We start from the raw sequence: 25,510 nt of genomic DNA, 5'->3' as shown, positions 1-25,510 counted from the left end.
CTGGTACCTTGTGACTGTGGCTATACCTGCAGACCTCTGTTACATTGGTACACATTTAAAGTGAAAGTCTGCACATGGTGATTTATAGACTTCAACATCAGTCAGCAGTCGACTGGACTGAATGAGGGACAGGAGGGTGAACCTGGTCACCTTTGGTTTTAGGGCTTGAGTTGACAATCAGTCACGTATCGTGGAGCCAAACCAGGTTATTTTTCAGGATACGTGTGGTCTTTTTTCATTCTTTTTTCTTTTTCTAACCCCTTAAAAGTCTGACTGAACCATTTTGAACCATTTGTAGCTGATAAGAGGTTGAACATGGGCCAGAGCCATATACATACAGGGAATTAGAGTAATCCGGCTGAGAGGTGATAAAAGCCTGGACATCCGTTTTTAGGCCTCTCTGAGAAAAACACACATTCAACCAATTGTTGATGTCAGTGTTGGTGCATCTCATGCTCAATGATATAAATAGTGTGGGAAAAATGTATCCCATGTCTGTGTTCAGTACTGTACATCTGATGGAATTACGAGACTTAATTAATTAGCGACAAAGCAGCTAGGTTTTGAAATGGCAAATATAGTAATGTAAGATAAGACAGTGGAACACATGGGAAATGAATAACATTCCCAGACGAATGAGTCAGTTTGTTCTCTCCAATAAAATCTAATTGTCATGTTTCTATGCTGCATTCATTCACTGTTTATTTGCTGTTTTCCTCTCATTTGGTCTCACTCATGTCCACTATCTAAATCCACCTAATTTCCATGACGACGGCTAATGGACCTCACTGCTCCACTTTAGCCCCCGTCTCATGTACCTTTGCCCACCCCCCCCCTCCCTCCCTTGCCCTGTCCAGACCCTTGAAACCTGTCTTCATTATCCGCTGCCATCTCCAGGATAATGCAGACTAAACCCATTACACAGAGTGATCCTTGTGGGTTTTAAAAGGTTCAGCACATCCATATCCTGGTGCCGTTTTATGGATGGTAATCAGTCAATCCCCCCCCAGACTCTCTCGCCACACAGCAGGGGAGCTCGGACAACCTCGAGCTGAGAAAGTCGCGAAGGGATGATGATGAAGCTCACGGATCGAATCATGTGCTGTTCTCTGTGATATCACATCAACATCTCCTGCATCGCTTCCCATCATATATAATCAATTAACATTTCTTACCGGCAGTTTGTGTGTGTCTTTGTCTTTCAACCCAGAGCATATTTGTCATTCCAAACGTCCAAACTAGGTGTATATAACTGAATTTTCTCCTTTTTGCACTCATTGGTTTAATCTGGAATCAGTGTTTCAGCTTCGATGTAAATGTTTAAATCTGATTTGAGTGACTTTTGGTTATGCACAAACTGAGAGATCATTCTTCCCTCTAAAATAGAATAAACCTTCTTTTAAAAAAAAATATGTCCACTAACTTGGACCTGTGTTCAGCAGGCTGCAGACTTTCCCACTGAAATGACATGCACCACGGGACCTGCATCTTAAACCTTGAGTAGTCTGGAATAGTATTTCATGCACAGTGTGCAGTGTTTTCATGCACAGCATGCAGCATTTCATGTGCAGCACGAAATGTCATTCAAAGGCAGACATCTGCGTATTTTGTATGTAATAATGGCCACATTCACCACGCTTTATAACCCATAATCCTTTCATGATGACAAGCATCTTATAGGCTCCTGTGTAAAATTACATGGTTTCACTTTGTCAGACCCCCCCCCCCCTCCCATCTCTAACTGTGATGTGTGGAGGCATTGCATGTTTAAGCACAGTTATGCTAATAGCTGTGAGTGCCGTGGCTTTTCAGAGGAAACCACTGTGGGTGACTCACTGTGGGTCCTGTCTTGTGTTTTTTTCACAGCACAGTCGGTCTAATCCTCCTGTTCTCCCAGTACCTCAGCAAAGTCGACGTCCCCATGATCGCGTACAAGGACAAGAAGTGGACGGTTTTCCAGTATCCGCTCTTCAAGCTCTTCTCTGTGAGTTTCCAACACCTTCCGGGCCTGATTCGTTCTGCTGCTTGTTTTCTTTCATGAAAAACAACAACAACAACAATGCATACATTTTTCTTCTTGTCCATAAAACCTGTTTAAAACCTCTTTTGGTTCAACACTAGAGCATTAACCAGTATCAAGCCACGCTTTATTGCCACTCCACTGCAAAATTATGATGTAAAATCTATCTGACATTTACAAGGCCTGAATCATAACATTAAAAAAAAGGTGATTATGAAGTGCTACATAATTGGTTTGTATCCAGAGGAAATGCATTTCCATTGCATTTTTACGATCCAGGCAGCTTTTAGACCTGCTCCTGAAGCACCAGCACAGATAATGTTGGTTTCATCTTATTTTCCACTGTGGAAGAAGACGGAGTACCATAAATTCTCAAAAAACCGAGTCTCAAATAGATGCCGGGTCTATTTCTATTTTATGTGCAAGTTCTTGTGAATGTATCAAACCTTTTCAAAGCCCATGATTTCCCATGTTAGCAGTTTCTAAGCTGCTTAATTTGTGGTAGAGTTGTCAACAGGCCTGAAAATTGAGACCAGACCCTGTCCAACCCGCGTGTGTTGAAGCCCGCACCCGATTAATTCTCGGCCCAAGCATTTTTTGCATCTTTTGGGTTATCTTTCATGTACATCTGCTGGTTAACTGTATACTTTGTGTATCATATTTTTCTTAGTACATGAATAAAAAACTTCGAATTCTGAATCTGAACAAAGCAGAAAAAGAAAAAGAAAAAGGAAGCCTGTGGCCCGACCCGGTGTGTCCGGTCGGGTGGGTCGGCAAGACTGGCATTGAGAACTCCTCTCTTTCCTTCTACTTTTAATCTTTAAACAAGATAGAAGAATAGATCAGTTTCTATCTTTGTTGAGCATAAGATTCGTTCAAAATTAAATATTGGTCAGTTCAGCAAATCAAAGCCGACGCTTCTATTTGAGAATTTACAGCATTTGAACTGTAAGAAAAGCAAATGCCGGGGCACCGTGGTGGCTCACTCTACGGGGGCTCAAGCCTTTATGCTGCATGGCATTCCTCCTCTTTTACCCACCCCTCCTCTCTTTCTATACCGTTGCTATGAAAATGAATCAGAATTGCAAAAAAAACTAGAAAAAGCATTTCCAAAAATGGAAATGGTGTGAATGCTGAAAGCAATTGCTGAACCATGCTGAATTAGCAGAATAAATTGACAAAGACATGCAGAATGGCATATAAGAAACATGTCCAAGGAAGGAGTCGAACCCACAACCTTCTGCACATCAGCCCACTGATCTAACCACTTCACCATAGTTACATTCAATGAGAGAAGAATAAAAGAAATCCCTGTATAAGAGGCTGACTGACTTCTGAAGAGAGGTTGAGACTTGAGATTGAGATTTTTCAATGATGCTTAAAAAAAAGAAATTAAAGAGTATAAATGTGCCATTAGTTTGTCTATAGATCAGAAATTGAATGAAGTCTCTAGCAGAAAGTACAACATGAATGAGGCAGGAATCGAACCCATGACCTCATGATCAATAAACCCTTACTCTGCCACTTCGCCACAGATAGCACACACATAAGCATGTTGTCATTGATTCTAATGTGATGATGTGCTGCAAACTGTGGCACTAGGAATGAATGAGTCTCTTAACGAACACCTGTAACCAATTGAGGGCGGGGGAGGGGAGCAGAACTCAACATAACATAACAAGAGTGCTCCCCTTGGATTCGAACCAGTGACCTTGGGATTGGCAAGCAGCCACCTTAACCACTGGACTATAGACAGAGTTGTGGAGAAGAGAGGTTGAGACTTTGATGAATGTGAGATTTTTCAATGATGCTTAAAAAAAGTAGAAAATAGTATAAATGAGCCACAACAAGTAAGTAGAGGACTTTTTGTGACTTGTGACAATTTTTTGATGAAATCAAACAAAGTATAATGCCCATTCCAGCGAATTAAAAAGTTGAGCTCCTGCTACTCTGCTGTGAAAAAAAATGCATTGGGCTGAATGGCAGTGGATGAGCCACTGGAGCGGGTCTAGCTGCACAATTAGGCTCATAGAGACAATTCTGTAAGTCTGTCTGCTGTTTTGAACACATCAAATGAGACACGACAAGTGTGGCTACAAACCAGTGAGGAAATCATGTGTCTAGAGTTTAATTTGTGGCCGTGCTGGCAATTTATCCAGAAAAAATCCTGAATGTTTTTTCGATCCCTCTCACTCTAACGATGATGTCACTCACTCTGACCCAACCCCATACACACTCATTGAAAAGTGTGAAATTTGTCAGAAATCCTCATGTGCTTTTAAAGGATTTATCTCAAAAACGGTACAAGCTATGAAAAAGTTGTACATACAGGATGAATACATTAGAAGTTTGTCTACAGCTCAGAATTTGAATGAAGTCTCTAGCTGAAAGTATGTGGACGCTTTAAAGGCTGAAAGAAGTAAGAAGATTTGAAGAGTTTCAAGACTGTTCCAATGCATTCTCTATGGGGAAAAAAAAATCAGAAATAGTTGAATATTGCAAAAAGTATGAATAGTTGAAAAGAGAAAAGTAATAGCACACCTGTCCCGAAAAGGCTGAACATTTTGATGTGAGAATTGTTGAAATAGCACAAAGTATGAAGGACTAGTTAAGTGCCAAAAGTATAAAGAAAATGGCCGAACAGAAGAACAATGATCCACAAAGTGATTTTGTGGCATAGAAATTGGATTGTTTGACCCACAGTGGGTAACAGCAGGAGAGAAATGTGTGTGTGTGCATATAGTTGAGGACCAAAGATTTTAAAGACGATACAGGGCCCCATTTGTAAACCCTTCAGCTACCACTGTGTTGTGATTACGGTTCCCTCCTGTCAGGTGGAGCGCGCCCGTGGTGATCAGAGTGGAGGAACGTTGTTGTTTTGAAGACCTTTTGTTTAACTAAGGGTTTCGTTCTGGTTTGTAACCGTAGTTACATACCTTGTCAGTATGAGAGCTGACAAGCGGCTCCACCGGTCGCTGTCAATCACACGGACACATGCTGCTTTACATGCGTGGGCTTTTATATTAGTACACTGAGACAAGAGACCTGTATATTTTTGCAATACGGGTGCAAAATATACATCGCAAAGGTACAGGACTGACCTCCTTCCATGAATAAACACCGTTCTCCTGTCTCTTCAATAACAGCCAGAATAAATACGATGGGTCTTTTTGAAGCTTGTGTTTGTGCATTTGCGCAGCTATAACTATGACTGATGGTGAAGAAAGACAGCGCTTTAATGAAATGCTGACTCAATAAATAAAGGTTAAAAAGAATGACAAGAACATCAAACTGAAGGCAGGAGGGGTCTTCAGGGAACTGAAGACCTCTGAGTCACTCTGGCTTCAGGGTTCAGTCTCTTGGAAGTCATACAGTACAACGTATAAAATGCAACACTTTTTTTTTTTTTAAGCATGAAGGTATGAAGCCAAGAAAGCAAAGAGAAAGAGCCCACCTGCTGTGTGAGGTGTAGCCAACACCCAATAGGACACACAACCACTTGGCTGCCAAGTCTTATTCATTCAATCATTGTCAATAGTATTAGTGGATACACAACACATGGCATATACTTTGGCACTTAAAGCATGATCTGTTGTTGAATGTGACTCTTTTTTGAGTTTTATGATTAATCATTCCTATCCAGTAGGGTTAGGGTGTCAAGATGACATCCAAACAAAAAAGACATAAAGAACACGATTTGCTTGGCTGCCCTCGGGCTGCTGTTTGATTCCACTCACAGAGGCATGCGTATGATGAAAGCATTCTTGTGCACAGCTCTGTGCTCCTATGTAACTGTAGGTGCGATCCTCAGGCTTGTTGTGTACGGTATGAAGGCGAAAATTTAACAGTACAGAACTGAAACGTGTCATGAGATCAGACCGTGCTCCTACTCCAGCTCCAAACAAGCCTGCAGAGACATTATCAGCTTCATATGAATTTATTTAAAGGGATAGTTCAACATTTTGGCAAAATAATATATAATATATAATAATATAATCGCTATAAAGTCATAGCTGTAGGTTTGTTAACTTTATTTTTCGGTGCAAGCTATTTTTAGAACGGTGGAGCAGAGCTGCTCAGAGCTACGCTATGGAGGTGCATGGGATATCTTGTTTTCCCTCATCAAACTCATCAAATACACAAATACAATTCATTACCAATCCACCTTAGACACTGCACAAGCATAAATTCATTTAAGAAACAAAACAATCACTTTCTATTGGCCCAATTGAGCAATGCATAATCCACTTTTTTTCCTTTTTTTAATTTTAATTTTTTTTTTAATTTTTTTTTAATTTTAAAATTTTTAATTTTTAATTCACACTTTTCACTTCACTTTTCAAAAATCACCTCACAATATTGATTTTCTCTCTCTCTCTCTCTTTTCTAATTGTTTTATGTTGTTCTTCACATTACTGTAAATTAAATTTATGTTGAATGATTATCTTTATGAATTTATGTTGAATGTTTATCTTTAGGAGGACCACTTGACAAGCCCTAAGGGGTTTTTTTGGTTTCTCCTGCACATTTGCTTTATCTACTGTATACTTTGTATGTTTTTGTTGTTGTTCCACTTTTTAATATGCAGTTTTATATATTGTATGTGAAATAATAAATAATAATAATACTATAAAATACCATACAATACAATACACAATCCAACAACTCCAAAACGCTCTGATGGACAAGTTGTGACCTGCACATTCACCATGCTATGAGATAATAATGAAACGTTATGAGACTGAGTCATTTTAGAGGTAAATACAGAGACTGCTTGCTGAAAAACTGTCCCTGAAGGCAACACGCACCAGCAGTTTTGCATGAATTTACCTCGAAAACGACTCCCTCTTCATAACGTTCTGTTATTATCTCACAGCGTGGTGAATGTGCAGGTCACAACTTGTCCACCAGAGCATTTGGGAGTTGTTGGATTGTGTATTTGATGAGTTTGATCAGGGAAACCAAGAAATCCCATTAGCCTCTGTAGCGTAGCTCTGAGCAGCTCGCCGCTCTGCTCCACGGTTCTAAAAATAGCTTGCACCGACAAATAAAGGTAACGTACCTACTGCTATAACAACAGCGATTATGGCAATGGGCCAATTTGACAAAATGTTGAACTATCCCTTTAATGTGAGTTCCTTCGCAGAAAAAGCTGTGCAACAGAAAACGCTGTGGGCGACATGGAGCCTGGTGTGCAACATTTAACTCACTTAATATTCTTAGGAAAATGCAGTAATCGTTGCCTCACTGGGTTTAAAGTTTCTCAGAAAAAGACACACACACACTAGACTTCAGAGAAGAAAAAAAATGGATTCTCAGTAAATGATTCAGATCTTCCCCAAAATACAGTCCTTCCTTGGCTCGTACCCCAATCCCCCCAACAAGTCAGTTCAGTGCTTTAGCTCGTTGTCCTGCTGATAAATAAACAGACGCAGGTGAAAACATAACCTCCTTGGCAGAAGAAATAAGAGTGGGGTATGTTTTGTGTTGGCTCAACTTCCACTTTTATGCACTCTACTGTGTATCTGTAACAAATCCTAGGCTTTGTTCGGGATGTGTGGAGGCTGGCTGGTCTGCTTCCTACTGACCATCTTTGACGTCCTACCTTCCAAGTCAGACGAGTACGGCTACTCGGCCAGGACGGACATCAGCGTGGACGCCGTGACCAACTCTCCATGGTTTCACGTGCCTTACCCAGGTGAGTGCATTTTACAATAACAGCAGGTATCTGCTGATCAGTATGAATTTTGCCCAACACTGTATTACTAAAGATCGTTCCGTCTTTTTTTTTGCTGCAATAAATTTCCAAGAACTCTATCAAAAGTAATTTGACACCAGTGAAAACCTTCTTATAATCTATCCAACTTGACTGACACCCAGTATTTAGTTTTAGCTTTGACAATCATCCAAATCAAATGCAAACAGAGGATATGTTGAAGTTCCCTTGGGGGTTGTACAACTGCTCTTTAATGATGCACCAAAATATCACTAAATCTTCTGGAGCAAATGGAAATTGCTTCGAGTATGTTGCCTGAAATTCTCTGAAATGAGATGATGACACATGTATTCACTGACATGCTCGTGATCACACCAGAACCCCCAGAGAGAAGTTATGTGGCTTAAAGCTAAACAGGCATTTACATGGCACTGCTGTGATGATAATCGGTGATAATCATTCAAATGTTTTGGCTTTTTTAAATTTGATCTAATAACAGTGATATATCCTAGTGCATTCTCTTTGTTCTGCCAAATATTGAACGCATATGTCTGTCAAAACCTATCTATAGATTTGTGGAGTTCAGGAAACTCATTTGCGTGGTTGGTTTGATGTCAGTTTTCTTATTCATTGCTGTGAATGGCAAAGACACTTTTATGGCTTTTTGATTATTTGCACATTGCACCTGATGTTTGAAGAGAGTACATTCACTCTGACCCTGTAATCCACATTTGAAAAGAATAAACAGAGCTTTTTTATACGGCGATGTTTGTACACAGTGTTTTTGGCAGGACTTTGTATTACTTAATGTGCATAAATGGTTATCAATTAAGGATATTTACAACAACAACAACAGAATAAAACATAAAACAGTGCTGGTTTCAGTTTGTTATCCTAATGTGAACCCAAACCCCTTCCACATGTGACAATTATTTTTATTGCTGGGGGCTGAAATTTTCAGTGAGCAGGCAGACATTTATAATGTGGCTCTTAAATAGGATTATTCAGGAAGTCTACAGCTAATGAACAGCCATTTGGGAATGAGGCAAAACCGATGCATCTCCGTCACAGGTATCAGATTTACAAAGAAATCAAATTATTACTTTCAATCTAGATCTGGTGTTTATTTTCAGGGAGGTTTTATGTTGGAATATGAGTATGGATGGACCCATGGATTTTATGTAAGGCTTGATGCATTTTGTGTGACTACGTCTGACTGGATTTAAGCAGTCACACATATGCCTTAAAGGGAACTGTCATCCTGAATGTAGTCTTGAACGTTTGACATCTTTACCTGTGGGCATCTGCCTTCAAGTCTGAACTAGTCCTGTGATTATTATCTTTAACTGTTAGATTAAAGCAGAACCCAGATATGTAAGCAAGATAATACCAAGAATGTAAGTCCCCAATGATACACACAGCATTCATAGTAAAGCGCCTCGGGATGGATATGCACCTTTCAGCAGGGTAATAACTCTTACCTTCCATTGGAAATTACAGGTTGTCAATGCAAGGATTTAAATGTACATGGGGTTGGATTAAGATCCACAATGGTGCATGTGATACTATAAATGCATTTGGGTCTATAGTAACCCAAAGCAAAATGTGAACCAGTAGAGCGGCAACATGAATGGAGACTCCATTGACGGGGGCCCCCGGTTTTGTAAATGTAACTAAAGCCGTTTTCCCACTAAAATTAGCGGGTCGACGCGGGTTTTTTAAACGCGGGTCGACCCGCTAACAATCGGCATTTGGCCCCTTTCCCATTGACCAAAATGAGCCGAGTCTGACCCCCCGCTGAGGGATCAGACAGAGCATAAACCAGTCGCCCCGCTCTCATCCGCGGTGCAAGAGACACACACAGTCATGCCACAGCCGCCTGCCGCGGAGTGTCCGTCCGCCGAGGCAGACTCTCTGGCTGGCTGACCTGGAGCACCAGGACCGCGGAGGACAGAGAGTCTGCTGCGGCCGGATGACGGACGTCCGCGGCACAACACGTCAGTTAAACAGACTGTCGCTTCTTTTCTTTTCTTTTTTTTCTATCGTTTTTGGTCAGTGTTCTCTGATCTTTTGATCCCAGTCTCGGATGAGAGCAGAGCGGAGCAGAGCTATGTTTTGGTACGTGATATGAGACGCGACCGGCGCGATGACGTAGCGTCACGTAACGTTCAGTGTCATCACCTAAATTAGCGGGTTGACGCGGGTCTGGCGTTCCCACTGCAAGCCGTTCGGAGCCGAGCCGATTAAAGGCGATTTTAACCCGCGTCGCTTGCCGAGTCGTTTGCGGCTCGGTGCGCCTTTCCCACTGCCACCAAAAGCCGATTGTTAGCGGGTTTAAACTGGTTTTTTGGCCAGTGGGAAAGGGGTATAAGCAACATATGTCCAGAAAGACCTTTGCAATTGAGTGGACATTTAACTGCTTACACTTTGCTGAGTCTAGGCTTAAGACCTTCCTTTATGACAGAGCTTTTAGTTAGGGCTGGTTCAGGTAGCTCTGAACCATTTTATAGCTACGCTGCTATAGGCTTAGACTGCTGGGGGACACATCTGGTTACATGTAGCCCTCTCCTCTCCTCTCCTCTCCTCTCCTCTGCTCTCCTCTCCTCTCCGCACATTTTGAACAGTCATTATCATTATCTGTTGCACTTTGTAGTTTGGCCTTGGTGTCTCGCACTCTCTCTGTGTTTCCATACATCCACCGGAGCTCCATCTCTCTGCACCAACCGCTGCCTGCATCACCCCCCCTACCCCCCCTTTCCCCTGCTGTTACAGTAAACCCCCTGCCCTCCCCTTCTATGAACCAGTCTGCCATCCAGTCCTCCCATTACGCTGGCCAGCTCTCCCTTCCTCCCTTGCCTACCAGAAGCTTCCTTCTTCAGCTGTTATTAACATTTCCATGTTTCCCACATTCTGTGTTATAAACTGTTTTCTTGTCAGTAACAACATCTATTGCACGTCTGTCCATCCTGGGTGAGGGATCCCTCCTCTGTTGCTCACCCTGAGGTTTCTCAGATTTTTCCCTGTTAAAAGGGTTTTCTATTGAGTTTTTTCCTCAGTCGATGTGAGTGTCTAAGGGCAGAGGATGTTGTTATGATGCCATGTAAAGCCCTTTGAGACAAACTGTTTGTAAAAACAGGCTATACAAATAAAATTGCCTTGCCTTGCCTTGCCACTCATCGTTACAAGGCTCTGCTCAAAAACAAACATTGGCTGTTGTTTGTATTTAATCCAGAATAATTTCCTACATTTGTACCATGGAGGGTCTAAAATCTTCAACACATGTCCAAAAACACTTGTTTATCTTCTAGAGCCTGATCCATCCCTGGCTTAGCACCCTTGGGTTTTATTGTAGCTGGTTTATTGAAGCTGGAGGCATCACCTGGGTTTTAATGTGCAGTCATGCCACCCCCAACAACCTCTGAGCATTTTGTTAAAGATAAATCATTATGCTGATTCCATTGTTTGTCCCGGGGATCATATGCGAGTCGTGCACACATGTTGTAAAGAATTAAATATCTTAACCTGTGCATAGTTGCTGTGCTGTAAGAACAATAGCCCCAGTTAAAAAGAGCACAACCTTGTGGAGGCCATGTGTTAGAAACAGTGGGATCCAACACCTGTTGAGTTGTTTTTTTTGTTTTTTATTGTATGAGGAAATTTACAATCCAGAAAGTTAGGTTTCTGTTGGGACTGTTGGGAAGATTCACTGTATTAGAAATCTTGCAATATGTTAGAATATAAAATCTTAGCATGATATTTGGATCGGTCCAGATGTTTGTATGAGAGACTGCAGGTCGGCATTGCGTCATGTAAACCTTTGGTCTGGCAGATGTTCTGTACACTCCTCGTCCATAAATCCCTCAACGCTTTAGGAGCAAAGTACATCTCTGTCCTTCAGACCTCCTGGTCACTGTTGTAGCTCTCAGTCAAAACAATGGATCATTAAATCACTTAGGTGGATCAGTCTCAAACTGTTGAAGGATCTTTGTCAGTCTAAAAGTGTGACGTCCTGTGTGGAAACTTAAACTCTGTACTCTGTGCCCACAGGTCAATGGGGTATGCCCACAGTGAGCGTGTCCTCAGTGCTGGGTATGATGGCAGGCGTCTTGGCGTCTACCATGGAATCGATCGGCGACTACTACGCTTGTGCTCGGCTGTCTGGTGCCCCTCCTCCACCAACTCACGCCATTAACCGAGGCATCGCTGTGGAAGGCCTCGGCTGCATCATGGCGGCACTGTGGGGAACTGGAAACGGCACCACCTCCTACAGCCAGAACATCGCTGCACTTGGCATCACCAAGGTACAAGTCATATTACATAATCTTCTTCTTGTGTTTCCTGACTCTTAAAGCTTTGTCGATTGATCTTTTTGGCCACCATCATTATCCTGACAGCAGCAAACAGTTGGCTAGGAAAATATCTGGAACAAAAATGCTTAGATGATTGCATTCTTCATTCTTCGGTTCATTGTTGAGAAGTCCTCAAATCCTCCTCCAAAAAGAATGATCTGAACCTGGGAAGAAAGATGTACCAGATATCCCTGAGGCCTGACATATAGCCATAAGGCCCGAGGAGGTGATGATGATTACTCTGATTGACCAGATTGTCCCATGAAAAGAAAGCCTTGAGGAACAAGGCGGCCTAGTTCCAAGACCTGGTCCAACAATGCAGGGACAAGGGTGGGCCTGTCTATTTCCAGCTGAGGATGACTGCGGGGGTTTGTTTCCTGCTGCAGTCGGTGCAGAGAAGGGAGGGGGAGGGCAGCTGCTCACAGGTGAGAGAAGCAGTGAAGACAGATGGTAGGAACAAGTGTTAGCAGCCATGAAAATGTAAGCAGCGTTCGGCCTTCGGTCAACCGCTTGTAAACTGGAGGACATTGTAATTCTGGATCAATACATCCAAGGAAAGTTGGACGCCACCTGATGACATCCTGTCCTTGGCAAAAGCCTTAGTCACACTAAGTGACTGAAGGTGTTAGCGTCTAAATGTTTCTAATAGTAATGTCACAGCTTTCCAAATCTGTGACTCGTAAAACATAATCATTTGAGCCTTAAAGGAAACATATTATGCCCGTTTTTCACAAATTTAAATAGTTCCCAGGTGTCTTAAAGACATGTCTGTGGCATGCTTCGGTGAAACTACCCTCATGGATCAAACACCACAGCTCTCTTTTCATCCTCTCAAAATAGCCCTGTTCAGAGTGGTGGGTTTCAGTGCCTAGTAGGGGTAGGGGTGGTATTATGCAAATTTGAAAACTAATGACATCATCGTATGACAACTGAGGGAACAGCTTGTAAATCCACATGGATTTCAATTTAGGGAGCCTGCAAATTAAAGATTTTTTTTGTCAACCTCGTTTGACTACACCATATTCAGCACACACAGCTTCAGCAGGCCATAGCTAGCTGTAAAATCGAAGGATATAGAGGTTGTTTGAAAGATTTGTACTGAACAATTTAACCTTTCTTTATTCAGAAAGTGACAGCTGTAAGTAGCCTAACTGCTTCCTCAGTAATTACAGTTATTGGAGTCTTCACTTGTATAATGTTTGATATCATTTCATTTTTAAAAATTGGCTGTTCAGGCATCATCTGGTGGTCATAGATTTCCCCACAAACAAAAATGTATGACATTAGAATTGAATTTCATTCTGAAACTAAATAATCAAACAAGTAAACCTTGAATAGACACTGCTGTTTCTTTTTCTATGATGGTTTCAAGAGTCTTGACAGAGACACTTGATGCTTGGTCCTTCATGACTTGTGTCAGAGGTGCACTTTGACATGTAACAGAGCGCTGTAATGATAAACTGCCCCGTGGTACTTCCCCCTTTGGAGTAACTCACACACACACACACTGCTGTCCTTAGTGCCGGTACATTACAATAACCACTCAAGTGGACTTTTGTGAGCTCAACGGTTCAAAGGCCCAGTGAGGGCAATGTTAGAGTCACGCTGCTCCACCCATATTCTGTTATGACCTTCACTGCACTAAATTATCATTACCTGTTGAAGTGAAGGAGGGCAGACTGCAGGAAGGCACAAATAATGTTGATTTATGAGGAATAACTGTCCGTCTGGTCAGGGGGCACCTTTCTTGTAATGAGAGTGAATTTATGTCGATGGCGTAAAATTTACATATGATGCATCTGTGGGTATGAATCCATCTGCTGATTTACTGTACTCTGTTTACACACAATGTAATTTAATTGAATTTGAATGTCATATTAGGAGCTAAGAGTTCAGTTTAATGATCACATGACTGGGATCGTCTGAAGCATGTGAGGTCGAGTTCTTAGTAACACCCAACATACAGACTGAGTCCTTGGAATCAACAAAATGAAATGTATTATTATTACTTTTTATTCACATATTCTTTCTTCGAAAAATGTGTGTGTTTATTTGTCATTTGGGATTTTGTTGTTTACCCACTCCCTGTCCTTTAGTGAATGATTCTTGATTATGGCCTTCATTCCTCAGAAAAATCCATTCATATCTCATCAGAGCGTCCTGGTTTAATTAGGGTCAATTACATTTAGATGAAAAAAAATATATACACACAAGCACAACCACGAGTATGTCATGAACTAAATCATGTTTAAATCCGAGGATGTTTGCGGACAGAGACCTGAGATGTCACTGAGGTGGGCTGGGTGAGCAAGGTCAGATATAATTTTGGCGTGACCTTTTGATTATGTTCGTGTCGTGATGCAATTAATGAAGGCAGATGATTTGTTGATTGGCTGCAGCAGTTGTTTGTGAGCCTCGCCGTCTCGTTGCCGACATCATGACTGCTGACATAAACGACAGTTGCGCATAATAAATGTTTCAATGGTTTGACTTTCATAGAAAAAAAACAGTCAGGGGGCTTCGTGGAAGATTTCACTGTCGTTTTTACAAGACACCAGAGCTTGTTACTTTGTTCTTTTGGGTGAGACAATAAAATCAAATTGCTCTTGTGAACACAGATGTGCAGAGTTTACTGTGCACCACCAACACCGACAACATGCTGCTAGAAAAAATAAATAAACAAAGATGAACATTGTAAGAATGTTGTTGATGATAAACCAACCTTGTGTGTGTGTGTCTCCTCCAGGTCGGCAGCCGGCTGGTCCTCCAGACGACCGGCATCCTCATGATCGTCCTGGGAATCTTTGGGAAGTTCGGAGCGGTTTTTATCACCATCCCAGACCCGGTCATCGGAGGCATGTTCCTTGTTATGTTCGGAATGATCGCAGCAGTGGGGATATCCAACCTTCAAGTAAACACATTTCAATATCGTAACATAATATTTTCTTTGTATCATGTTTTCATACTATCTATATAATATTGGATTTGGTGGAGGTTTTATCCAAACACCTGCTCTATGGAGCATCGCAACGGGCCCCCCCCCACCCTCCTTGTAAAATCAAGACCCTTGAAACACAAAACATCCATCCTGCTGAAAGGTCCTTGAATGTAATACTAAATCAAGCTGGCTCCAAGGGGTTCTCCTGATTCCTATATGGATCAGTTAATAATAAAAAAACGTATTTATAAGCCTGTCCGATCAGCTGTTCTGTCGAGGACCTCACATATTTACAGCTGCATGTCAGATTTAATACCATGCCATTGCTCTTGCTGCGTGCACGTGGCAGTTATTGGCATTTTAGAGCCGATGACACATCTGTGAATGCCTTTAGGAGTTGAAACAACGGGGAACCAAGTGGGCCAGTATAGGCTGTAACCCTGTTTCCTGGCAGGAGACATTTCTATGTGACTCAAGCAGGATGTACCAGGGCAGGTCGTTAGCGACGGCGCATATTAAAACCACCCACAGATCTACTGGCATTAGAAAAGTGTTTTATACCGTGGTGGGAAAAGAAAACAAAAAAACAAAAAAAAACATCACCAGCGTTTTGTCCTTTTTAGCAAACACAGAAGGTCGCCAAAATCCATCTCCTCCCATATAAGTGTCAAAGCGTCACTCTTCACATCCCGCTGACACACAGAGGAAGTTGTTTCAAGCAGAAATCTCACACAGTAAATTAACTTTCATATCATTTTCTTGGCTTCAAAATCAGTAATCATATTACCGTGGTGGAAATGTTCAAACTGCTCCTTTTTTTCAGACGTTTAATGAGCAGTGAAATCTGAAAATAAGTGAATATGTGGTGGTCTGAGGACTCCAAGCAGCAGGGGGGAGCAGCACTGAGTGTAAAAAGTCAAAGTCCCTCCCAGAGAGTGTACTATTTCATCTGAACTCTCTCTTTCATGTGTGCATGTGTTGGTAAAAGGATCAACAGTACAGTGGGTTTTTTGTCCATTGTTCTGGACGCAGGTGTCAAAACTTACAATGTAATATCGTAGGTTTACAGAATGAGTGCTGCTGCAGATTCAGCTCTGAAACCTCAGGATCACATTTCAGTCTTCCAGAAAAGACCAATGAAAGAACTCCTCATAATACAGTTAGAGGTAAAGCTAATGGAGGTGGAGCCTGTCGGCTTTGTATTGATCAATAACCGGGTCATTTTGTGTAACAGTGCAGGAGGTGGGGGGGGGGGCACTCACACATTGACCTGGTTGACCCCATTCTGACCTGTTTTAACCTGTCGTAACCGGATAAATGTCAGACCTCCACCAAAATAGAATTCAAGTCTTTTTAGGAGTCCCACATTATTTCTAATCACATTTTAGTCCAGCTCCAAAACAGAGATGGCAGACATCTGAGAGGGAGAACAACAAAATAATGGCTTGCACCTGAGAGTCAATAAACCAATTTAAATAAATTTGTATCACATAATCTCTCTCTCTATCTCTCTCTGTCTCTCTCTCTCTCTGTGTCTGTCTCTCTCTCTCTCTCTCTCTCTCTCTCTCTCCAGTATGTGGACCTGAACTCTTCCCGTAACCTCCTCATCCTCGGCTTCTCCACCTTCAGTGGGCTCGTCTTGCCCTCCTGGTTTCACTCCAACCCTGGCGTCATTGACACAGGTGATTCTTACACACACACACACACACACACACACACACACACACACACACACACACACACACACACACACACACGCTCACACTCACACTCACACATGTGCTTGCATAATTAGTCCCTTTGAGCAACCCTTTACATTATTTATCAAACAACCCAGTTGCATAATGACCTTTTCTTCTGGCACACACTCACACACATTGAAAGCTTGAGGACAGCTTGTCCTGTTAATTTATGGAGGATAAAATGTTAAACTGTGAGGAGATGGTGGGTGGAGTGAGAGGGACTGTGAACCGTGGTGGAGCAGGAGGAGAGGAAACCTCAGATGGGCTGTGGCTACGACCTGAAGCTCAACGTGCTGCTTTAGCAACACACACACCAGTAAAAACAATGATGAAAAAAAACAGAGCTGTTTATAGACACTAAACCCTCAAATAAATTCAGCAGCATGTGTATCTCCTGTTTATCAGATCAGTTCATCCTTTACTACCTTGTCATCTGAACCCATCAGGTGTGTGTGTGTGTGTGTGTGACTTCATCCTTCAACACTGTGTGATTTTATCTGGCAGCTGCCCCAGAGACCCAGACTGGAACAACTCTGATCACATCAGTGCTGATGCCTTAATGATATTTGTAATCGTAATGTGATAATATATTTTATTGTCTATGCACACACACAAGGACAAGGACACGTTCTCACGCCCCAGCTTTTATTTCTACAATCCTAACTATTTAAAAAAGGAGTAAACAGGACATTTAAGTTTGGCTGTCGTTGATAAATCAAATAAACAATGAGAAAAAAAATACAAATTATAGCTGCTGCGCAGCGATGAGTCGGGTCCGGGCAATTTGTGGCAAATTTAGGTAATTCTGAGTAAGAGGAGAATAGGAAGACAAGACAGTTGACATTATAATGTTCATTTTGCACCAGTTGAGGGTCGAACCCTTAACTTCTGTCACTCTGAGCTAATTGGCACGTGGCAACTCAACAGTGGCTTCACAAATTGAGAAAGCCATTCACTGTCATGCAGGCAGATTTGAAACCACTGTAAAAAATTCAATTATCAAGACAAAAATCTGAAAATACACATATTGGAGATGTGAGATGTGGAGACAACATGGAGATGTTGGTAATCTGTTTTTAAAAATGATTGATTTGCTCCATAAGTGAATAACTTATGTTTAAATATGCCATTCTTGCATTGACTGCAATGTTCACGAGAGCACAATTCAAAATGCTGTAAAAAAAATTCTGATATGTATTCGGCAAACAGCTCCTAACTCACTGAGCTAATTGTCTGGAGGTGACACCTGGTGTGTGGCTTCTCAAATAGACCCAGGAAGTCACCGACCGGGCAGCAAGTGTCAAGGCAGATTTCAAAAATGGTCAAAATGTCACAAATTCTGTTATCTAAACAAAAATCTGATAATACATAAATTGCATCTAGACAGCATAATGTTGGTGCTTTGTTTTTAATGATAAGTGTTTTGCTTCACAAGAGAAAATATGATGTTTAAAAATGCCACTCTTACATTGACTGCAGTTGTTCCCATGAGAGCAGAATTCAAAAAATTCAGTTTTTGAGATACAATTCTGATATTTGCCAAACTTCATCAACCACGACTCCAAAATATTGTTATTTTTTTCAGGAAGATTGAAAATGTATTTAGCAAGAATTGGATGGTATATATTTACAGTCAAACATCTTCATGCACTGTGGGCTTAATTTTTGATAAATCCAAAATCTGAGAAACAAGTTTTGTGGAGGACAGTCTGAAGATGCTCTCTAGCAAGTTTGGTGACAATTGAGCAACAATTGTGGGAGGAGATTGAAAGCAACAGAGTGATGGACTTCATAATTTGTAATGAGTTTAAGTGGACAAAAGTTTCAGCAATATTGGGGCGACATTTTGCTGAAAGTTGCAACACTGTTGCATGTACCGTTGGTTTGGTAGGAATTTTTTTAAGTTTTTAAATTTAAAAGCTTAGTGCCCCCCCAACCCCCACCCCCAGGAGTGGGGGGGCACATGACCTTGGAGTTGAGTAAATCTGGCATGGGGTCGGACATTTCTGTAAAGTTTGGTGAGTTTTCACCCATGGGAAGTAGGATTTCCTCGGAAGAAGATGAAGAAAGTAGAATTCCTAGGAATACAATAGTGTCCTGGCAGTTTAGCTGCCCGGACCCTAAAAAACATATCCAGGTTGCTAATCCTTATTGGAGTGCCGGCGTGGCTCTCAGGTGGTAAATGGGAGGCTGTGTGTGTGTGTATGTGTGTGTGTTCCCACTGCTCCCTCTCACAGATTACCCTTGAAAACATGGCAGTGGTTCGTCCAGCCTACTGTAAGCTGCTGAGGTCAAGGTGTTCCCAAATCCCAGAGTCCCAGATGGCAAAACCCTCAGTTACCTTCAGTCTTTAGCCCAGATTTTAAAGTGACAAGAACCTTTTTAATTGTCTTACCTGCAGCTGATAGTAATTATGTTTTTTTTCTATGTGTGTGTGTGTGTGGCTGTGGCTTGGTTTGTAGCTCAGTTGGTCAGGTGTTTGGTCACGTGAGTTCAGATGGGTGTAGGGGAGCGGTCCGGCCAGTAGGGGGAACTCGGGTCGGCTTTTTGTACATCACCCTCTCTTCATCTTGATTCTTTTCACTTGTCACAAATGATGAATTATCACAGGAGGTATTCGCTTGAGTGTCATATTTATTTGCGGTCTTAATCGTGTGGGTGTTGTGGGTCCCTGTGAGAGTGTAAGTCTTCACCTGAATATACAAGACAATAGCTGCCTGGGGGGGATCTAATGTTACAGAACCCGCAGTCTGTCAGCGATCAGGGAAAGGGATGTGGGGTCTTTTCAAAACACAGCAGCACCACAGGAACATATCACATATACAACACCTACTCATTTTGCAAATTTCAAAAGTGCCGAAAAGCGAGGAAAGCGTTTTGTCTTTGACTGACGACTTCCCTGCTACTTGCCGAGCAGCTGTAAAACCAATCTGCTGTTGCAATAATTGATTGTGAATCAGTTGTGGCAGCTCATCTGACCGAGGGCAAAATTCACACATTACCACTCAGGTTTAATCCGGGTTTAATCCGGTCTGACTGTGAGTTCCCTTGAATGCAAATGGAAGTGGTTGCGGTTAAAAAGCCGGTGGATTATGTCACATTACTGTCACTTCTGGTTTTGTCCAGTTGAGAAGGAGGAAGCCAGTAATGAACTGTGAAAAAATCCAGACTGGGCAGGAAAAGTGAAGTGAAAATAACTTTTCAACACTTTGGAGATGATCCACTTCCATTACGAAATTATAATAACACACATGTGCTCATCGCACGTACAAGCATACGCGAACCAAATGTTGCCGTGAATCCAGCCATGAAACAGATGAAATGAGACCTTGTGGAGATTTTTACAAAGTCAAATCTAATCAATCCGAGATCTGAGAAACAGCCAGAGACCAATCACAGCCAATCAGCTGATGGCGCCCTGCTTTTGATACACATTGATCTGCCGCCGAAACACGCTCATGGCTACATCCTATGAAGTGCTATCAAAAGAGCAATCCTCAAGATTAAACAGCTCTTCCTTGCAGACATAAGACCTTGATCCCACGAGTCATGTGATGCGAGTGTCTCCCAGGAAAGTGCTAATCCAAGAGTTCAACACTGGGCATGAGGGCTTGTCTGGTTTTCTCAGGTCTAGGCTGCTTAGCTCCCAATCCTCTTGGCTAGCCCCCATGTCAGTGGCTGTAATCTGCCCAGCTCAGATAAAGCACTCTTGCCCACGAGTCTCTCACCAGCCTCAACACTCATCTGATAGCTACGCACAAGAAGATGCCTGTCAGTGCTCTGTGTAAACAAACTGCTGCTCATCCAGACGTCTTTAGATGTACAGGCTTTGACTTAAATGCAACTCAGCGGGTGCCTTGAACTTTTGACTGCTGCCTCTTTGGGCAAGAAATGCATGTGTGTATTTGTATGTGAATGTGTGTGTGTGTGTGTGTGTGTGTGTGTGTGTGTGTGTGTGTGTGTGTGTGTGTGTGTGTGTGTGTGTGTGTCTGCATGTGTGTGGCTTTGTTTTTCCATATTCATGGGGTCAGAAAAATACACAAGTGTAGTCTGACAAATTCTAGGGGTAGGGGTTAGGGTAAGGGGATAGACAATGCAGCATGTCAACGATGTGTCCCCTTGAATGTAGTAAGACGACGATGTGTGTGCATGTGTGTGTGTGTGTGTGAGTGAGTGAGATCCTCGAACAAGAGTGTATTCAGAGTGGAACCACGTCAGCACTGTTTGCAATTCTTGATTCAATTCGATACAATTTCATTAGGCACTTTATTACCTAAGGGGCATTATGAAAACGAGGCATCGGACATGCAGGCATCCACATGTTCAATGGCGCTCTGAACACACCCATGTGCTGGTGGCAACACATGCCACATGAAAGGCCAAACTCTGACTCAGGAGAAAAACCGTGGTGCCATGGTGGTCTGGTGATTATTCATGCTGCCCCCTGGCCACCAAACAACGCTTGGCAAATCTAAGATATCTTGGACTCTCCTGTGGAATTACAGGATTTTTAACTTCCCGTTATCACAATTGCACCTTAAAGGGGAATTGCAGTTTTTTACAATCTGGACCTTATTTCTAGCATAAAATACGATCATTTACTCACCCAGATAACTTTGTTGTCATTACAAGTCATTCCGACGAAATTAGATCCAGCCGAGAGCCGCGTATACAGTATCCGTATAATGCGAGTCTACAGGGCACTGCAACGCAGCCTCTAAATAACACATTATCTGCCACGAAACTTGTTCATTTCACCAATATTTAGTTATGATATGCTAGTGCTATTCCTCTCTGAGTCCAGGGTTAGCTGGGGTCTGTACGTTGACCTAATAACCTCTGACCTGGATGATATCATCTCTGACTAGTTGCGCTAAAAATTGCGGAGTGGAATTATTATTATCAGAATGAGTTGGGCAGCGCTCAGAGATGACATCATCCAGGTCAGAGGTTAGTAGGTCAACCTACAGACCCCGGATGTTGATAACAGCTAACCCCGGACTCAGAGGAGAATAGCACTAGCCTATCATAACAAAATATGAACGAGTTTCGTGGCAGATAATGTGTTATTTAGAGGCTGCATTCCACTGCCCTGTAGACTCTCATTATACAGATAAACGCGGCTCTCGGCTGGATGTAATTTCGTCAGAACAACTTGTAATGACACCAAAGTTACCTGGGTGAGTAAATGATCATATTTTATGCTAGAACTAAGGTCCAGATTGTAAAAAACAGCAATTCCCCTTTAATGGAGGAAAGTTTTCTCATAGTGTGTGCCGCGTAAATAGCTAAGCTAAAGCTGGGTCAGAGCAAGAAGATCTGATGACATGCAAGACACAAAGATAGTGAAAGAGGATGTAGAAGTACAGATAAGGCTTCAAAGTTAAAGGTTGACTCATTAAAAAAATGCCATGTGAAACAATGAATGCCAAATTCTTGTAGCATGTAGTCATGCATACAGTTTTGGTTTTACATGGCTGGAGACACCTATCTATATGATTACTGCGTGAACCAATACAATGAAATGTAAACAGATCTGCAAAAAAATCTAATTCCCACTTGCAGTATATAGATGTTTACTTTCTTTGTTTAAATCTATTTTATGAGAGCTTCCAAAATGACTCACCCTTTTCTCTTTTATCTTATCTTCTGCTTAGCACCTTGCACTGCAGCAACCTGTAAGGAAAGTGTCATGTCAAAGAAGTTTGATGACTGATTACTGAGATGACACTGATGCATCTTGAAGGCCACAAGCCAACGATGATGATAAGGCATTTTTGGCATAGTGCAGGGTATTCTGGAGGTTTATTGGACCAATTAAAATTGGACTGCAAGGTCATTTAGACACTATTTCGGTAAGATACAAGGCTGTTGAATTTTTAGGTTTAAAAAGGAGGTGTCAAGTTAAAAATAATCAAGTAATCACCTGATTTACTGTACCTGCCCAGTTTAGTCTTTATTACAAATGCCAGCTTTTTTTCACTACACTGCTCTAGTAAAACTCTATAGTCTTAAGTCTTTTTAGATCTTTTTAGTGCTAGTTCTTATGGATATAGGGCACCCATTTAATTACTATTTCAATTTATTTTTTATATTTTTTATATTTTTCATTTTTTTCTCTTTTTTTTTGACTGTTGGAGCTGATGATTGTACATTTTGTGCAAACATACACACAAGCAAACACACACGCACATGTTGAATAAGGAGCGTTCAAGATCATGTTTTCGCCATGTCACATTTCAGCCCGGTGTATTTCATTTTACAACCCAGACGTTGGGGTGAGTCGTAACATTTCCCTTCTTGTGTTTGAGACTAAACCTGACATGTTCTGTTTGTGTTACGGTAAAAACACCTTCACCACCCAACACATGTAACCAGATTGCATTAAAGTTTGAACACACCACCTTAAAAGAACTCTGACCTAGATGCAGACAGAAATGTTCAAAAATGTTACAGCCAAACTATTTACATATAATTACATATAAAGAAAAAAAAAAGTCTGTATGACAATTTTTGGACATGTGGAAGGAATTAAAATTTAAGTGTATGGCTCAGAGGGCTCAACACACAGAGATATGGTTTGTCTGGCCAAGAAATCCAGAATGCAGGTATGCGATCCATCGAACAGACGGGTTGGAGCCAGACTGTGTGTGGATTGGCTGTTATCCTGTCGTACAGGATTTACTGTCAGGCCCCAGTCGCTGTTGGTTTTGGTTTGAGGGAGCTTGTATATCTTTCTGGTTTTAGTAGGCTGAACTAAAACCTGACCTCCATCTTTGAGGTGTCACATTGTTATTTCTCAAGCTACTGGAGTTGTTAATTTCTGTTTGTACGTTTTGTCTTTGTTTGTTCATTTTGTAGGAATACAAGAGCTTGACCAAATAATTGTGGTGCTGTTCACCACGCACATGTTCATCGGAGGGTTCTTCGGGTTCATCCTGGACAACACTATCCCAGGTACGATGAAAGTTGTGGGTTTGTGTCTTAAATCAATAAAGGGATCAATAAAGTTCTATTCTATTCTAAATTATCAAACAAGCTCTGGTATCACCATCATTAGCTGATTGTGTCTTTTTGTGTCTCTTGTCTTTTCACGTCTCAGGTACAGACAAAGAGCGGGGCCTCAAGAGCTGGCAAGACAAGGTGCAAGCGGGAAGCAAAAACATCTGTGACCCGTCGTGCTACGATATCCCCTTCTGCAACAATATATTTAAGCGGTATAAATGTTTCCAGTATCTGCCCTTCCTCCCTTCTTACAAGAACGGCAAGTAAAGAAGAGTTAACTTCATCAGAAGATTGTTTATTGGCCTTATAAAGCACAAACAATAGATACTGAACTCTGAAGAACGAAGAAATTGCAATTAAAAAATGTGTTTCATGTTGGCACAAATTGCTTTTACATTCCAGTTTTCTTCCCATAGGTTAAAAACATACAGGTTTAGGCAAGGGAAGGCAATTCTTAGCCCATTTTTACAAACAGATTGCCTCAAAATGCTTTACATAGCATCATAACAACATCATCTGCCCTTAGACCCTCACATCGACTGAGGAAAAACCCCAGAGAAAACACTTTTACAGGTCTACTGTCTGGAATAAGAAGTCATAAAGATACAATTTATCTTTACGACTTCTTATTCCAGAATGTAGACTTCTAACACACATTGCACACCGCCAGACATTGTAAATGTTGACCCACTCCTTAAACACACAGTATATTATCACAAGTTATCACAGTGGTGCTGTACTCAGCTGCGTTTTTAACCTGCATTGACAAGTGCTTGGCCTTGAATATGTACATCTGAAGGAATCAGAGCTCCAATCTAGAGCTAATAACTTCTTTATTCTTTTGTTCTTATAATGTAAGATATTGATTTAGTCGTTTTTGATTTGAATTTATAGAGCAGCGTTGAGTTCCTGTGCCTCTTTACAGCTGGAATTCAACAAAATAAAACATCCCCCTCCCTTCCCCTTCACGTCATTTGTAGGTTGACAAAACATTTGTAGTGCCTGAACAAGCAAAGAGCAGTAATGGAAGACTGCAGAGCAGTCATCAGTCTTCATGAAGCGCTCTTTAAGGTATTAATTAGACACAACTTTGAGCCAAGATAAAAGAGATAAAACAGGAATATACATCTTCAAATCTGCAAGAGTATGTGACACCACTGGCCGGCCAGCTGGGTGTTGGATTTTTCCCATTGGTCATCTTTCAATCAATTGGTCTATACTTTATTTTAAAAAAAGAATACAATATCTTTATATGCCTTTAATCTAAGGTAAAAAAAAAATTAAATAAATAAATAAAAATCGAAAAAAAAATCCAGGCAACACAAACACGAAACATCCTCTAACTCTTTCAACTTAAAAGACCTCTATTGTCTCAGATTTTCTTTAGCCTATAGAAACAACAACAAAATAAAAATAAAAATACGTTTCATTGTCCTGCACTCCTGTGACAGTATCCCTATATTTTTTTTTTTTTAAATGTTGATGGTGACTTAAATAAATAATAGGAGTTTTGGCACACCTGGCCAGGGGATGCTATCCATGGTACTGAAAAGGGGATTTAATTCTGGCAAGTTAAACTTTGCATTTAATCTTATATTTTAATGTGTAAACATGAGGAAATGTTTGTCCGTGGTCTTGTTGAACATCTTTTGGGTGTGCATAGCTCTTTGACACTCACACAACAATGCACCATTATGTTGCATTATTCATGTTATTGATCTGTTTTATTGACTTTTTCAT

General features: G+C 41.4%; 1 protein-coding gene across 1 annotated transcript in view; it reads left to right on the top strand.

Annotated features, from left to right (window-relative positions):
• The window catches only part of LOC310987905 (solute carrier family 23 member 2), a gene marked incomplete at both ends in the record, with an annotated part of 58,812 nt that extends 34,775 nt beyond the window's left edge, over positions 1-24,037 (top strand). The window contains 7 exons of the mRNA XM_083974374.1: positions 1,867-1,984; positions 7,562-7,718; positions 11,784-12,037; positions 14,832-14,996; positions 16,597-16,705; positions 23,627-23,722; positions 23,868-24,037. Coding sequence (XP_083830500.1) covers positions 1,867-1,984; positions 7,562-7,718; positions 11,784-12,037; positions 14,832-14,996; positions 16,597-16,705; positions 23,627-23,722; positions 23,868-24,037 — 1,069 coding nt within the window. The remainder of the gene's footprint in view (positions 1-1,866; positions 1,985-7,561; positions 7,719-11,783; positions 12,038-14,831; positions 14,997-16,596; positions 16,706-23,626; positions 23,723-23,867) is intronic.
• Between the last annotated feature and the right edge of the window lie 1,473 nt (positions 24,038-25,510).

Source organism: Trachurus trachurus (genome assembly GCF_905171665.1).
Source record: "Trachurus trachurus genome assembly, chromosome: 6".
In the NCBI taxonomy this organism is placed as follows: domain Eukaryota; kingdom Metazoa; phylum Chordata; class Actinopteri; order Carangiformes; family Carangidae; genus Trachurus; species Trachurus trachurus.
The sequence above is the reverse complement of the archived record's forward strand: the minus strand, read 5'-3'. Positions and strand labels throughout refer to the sequence as shown.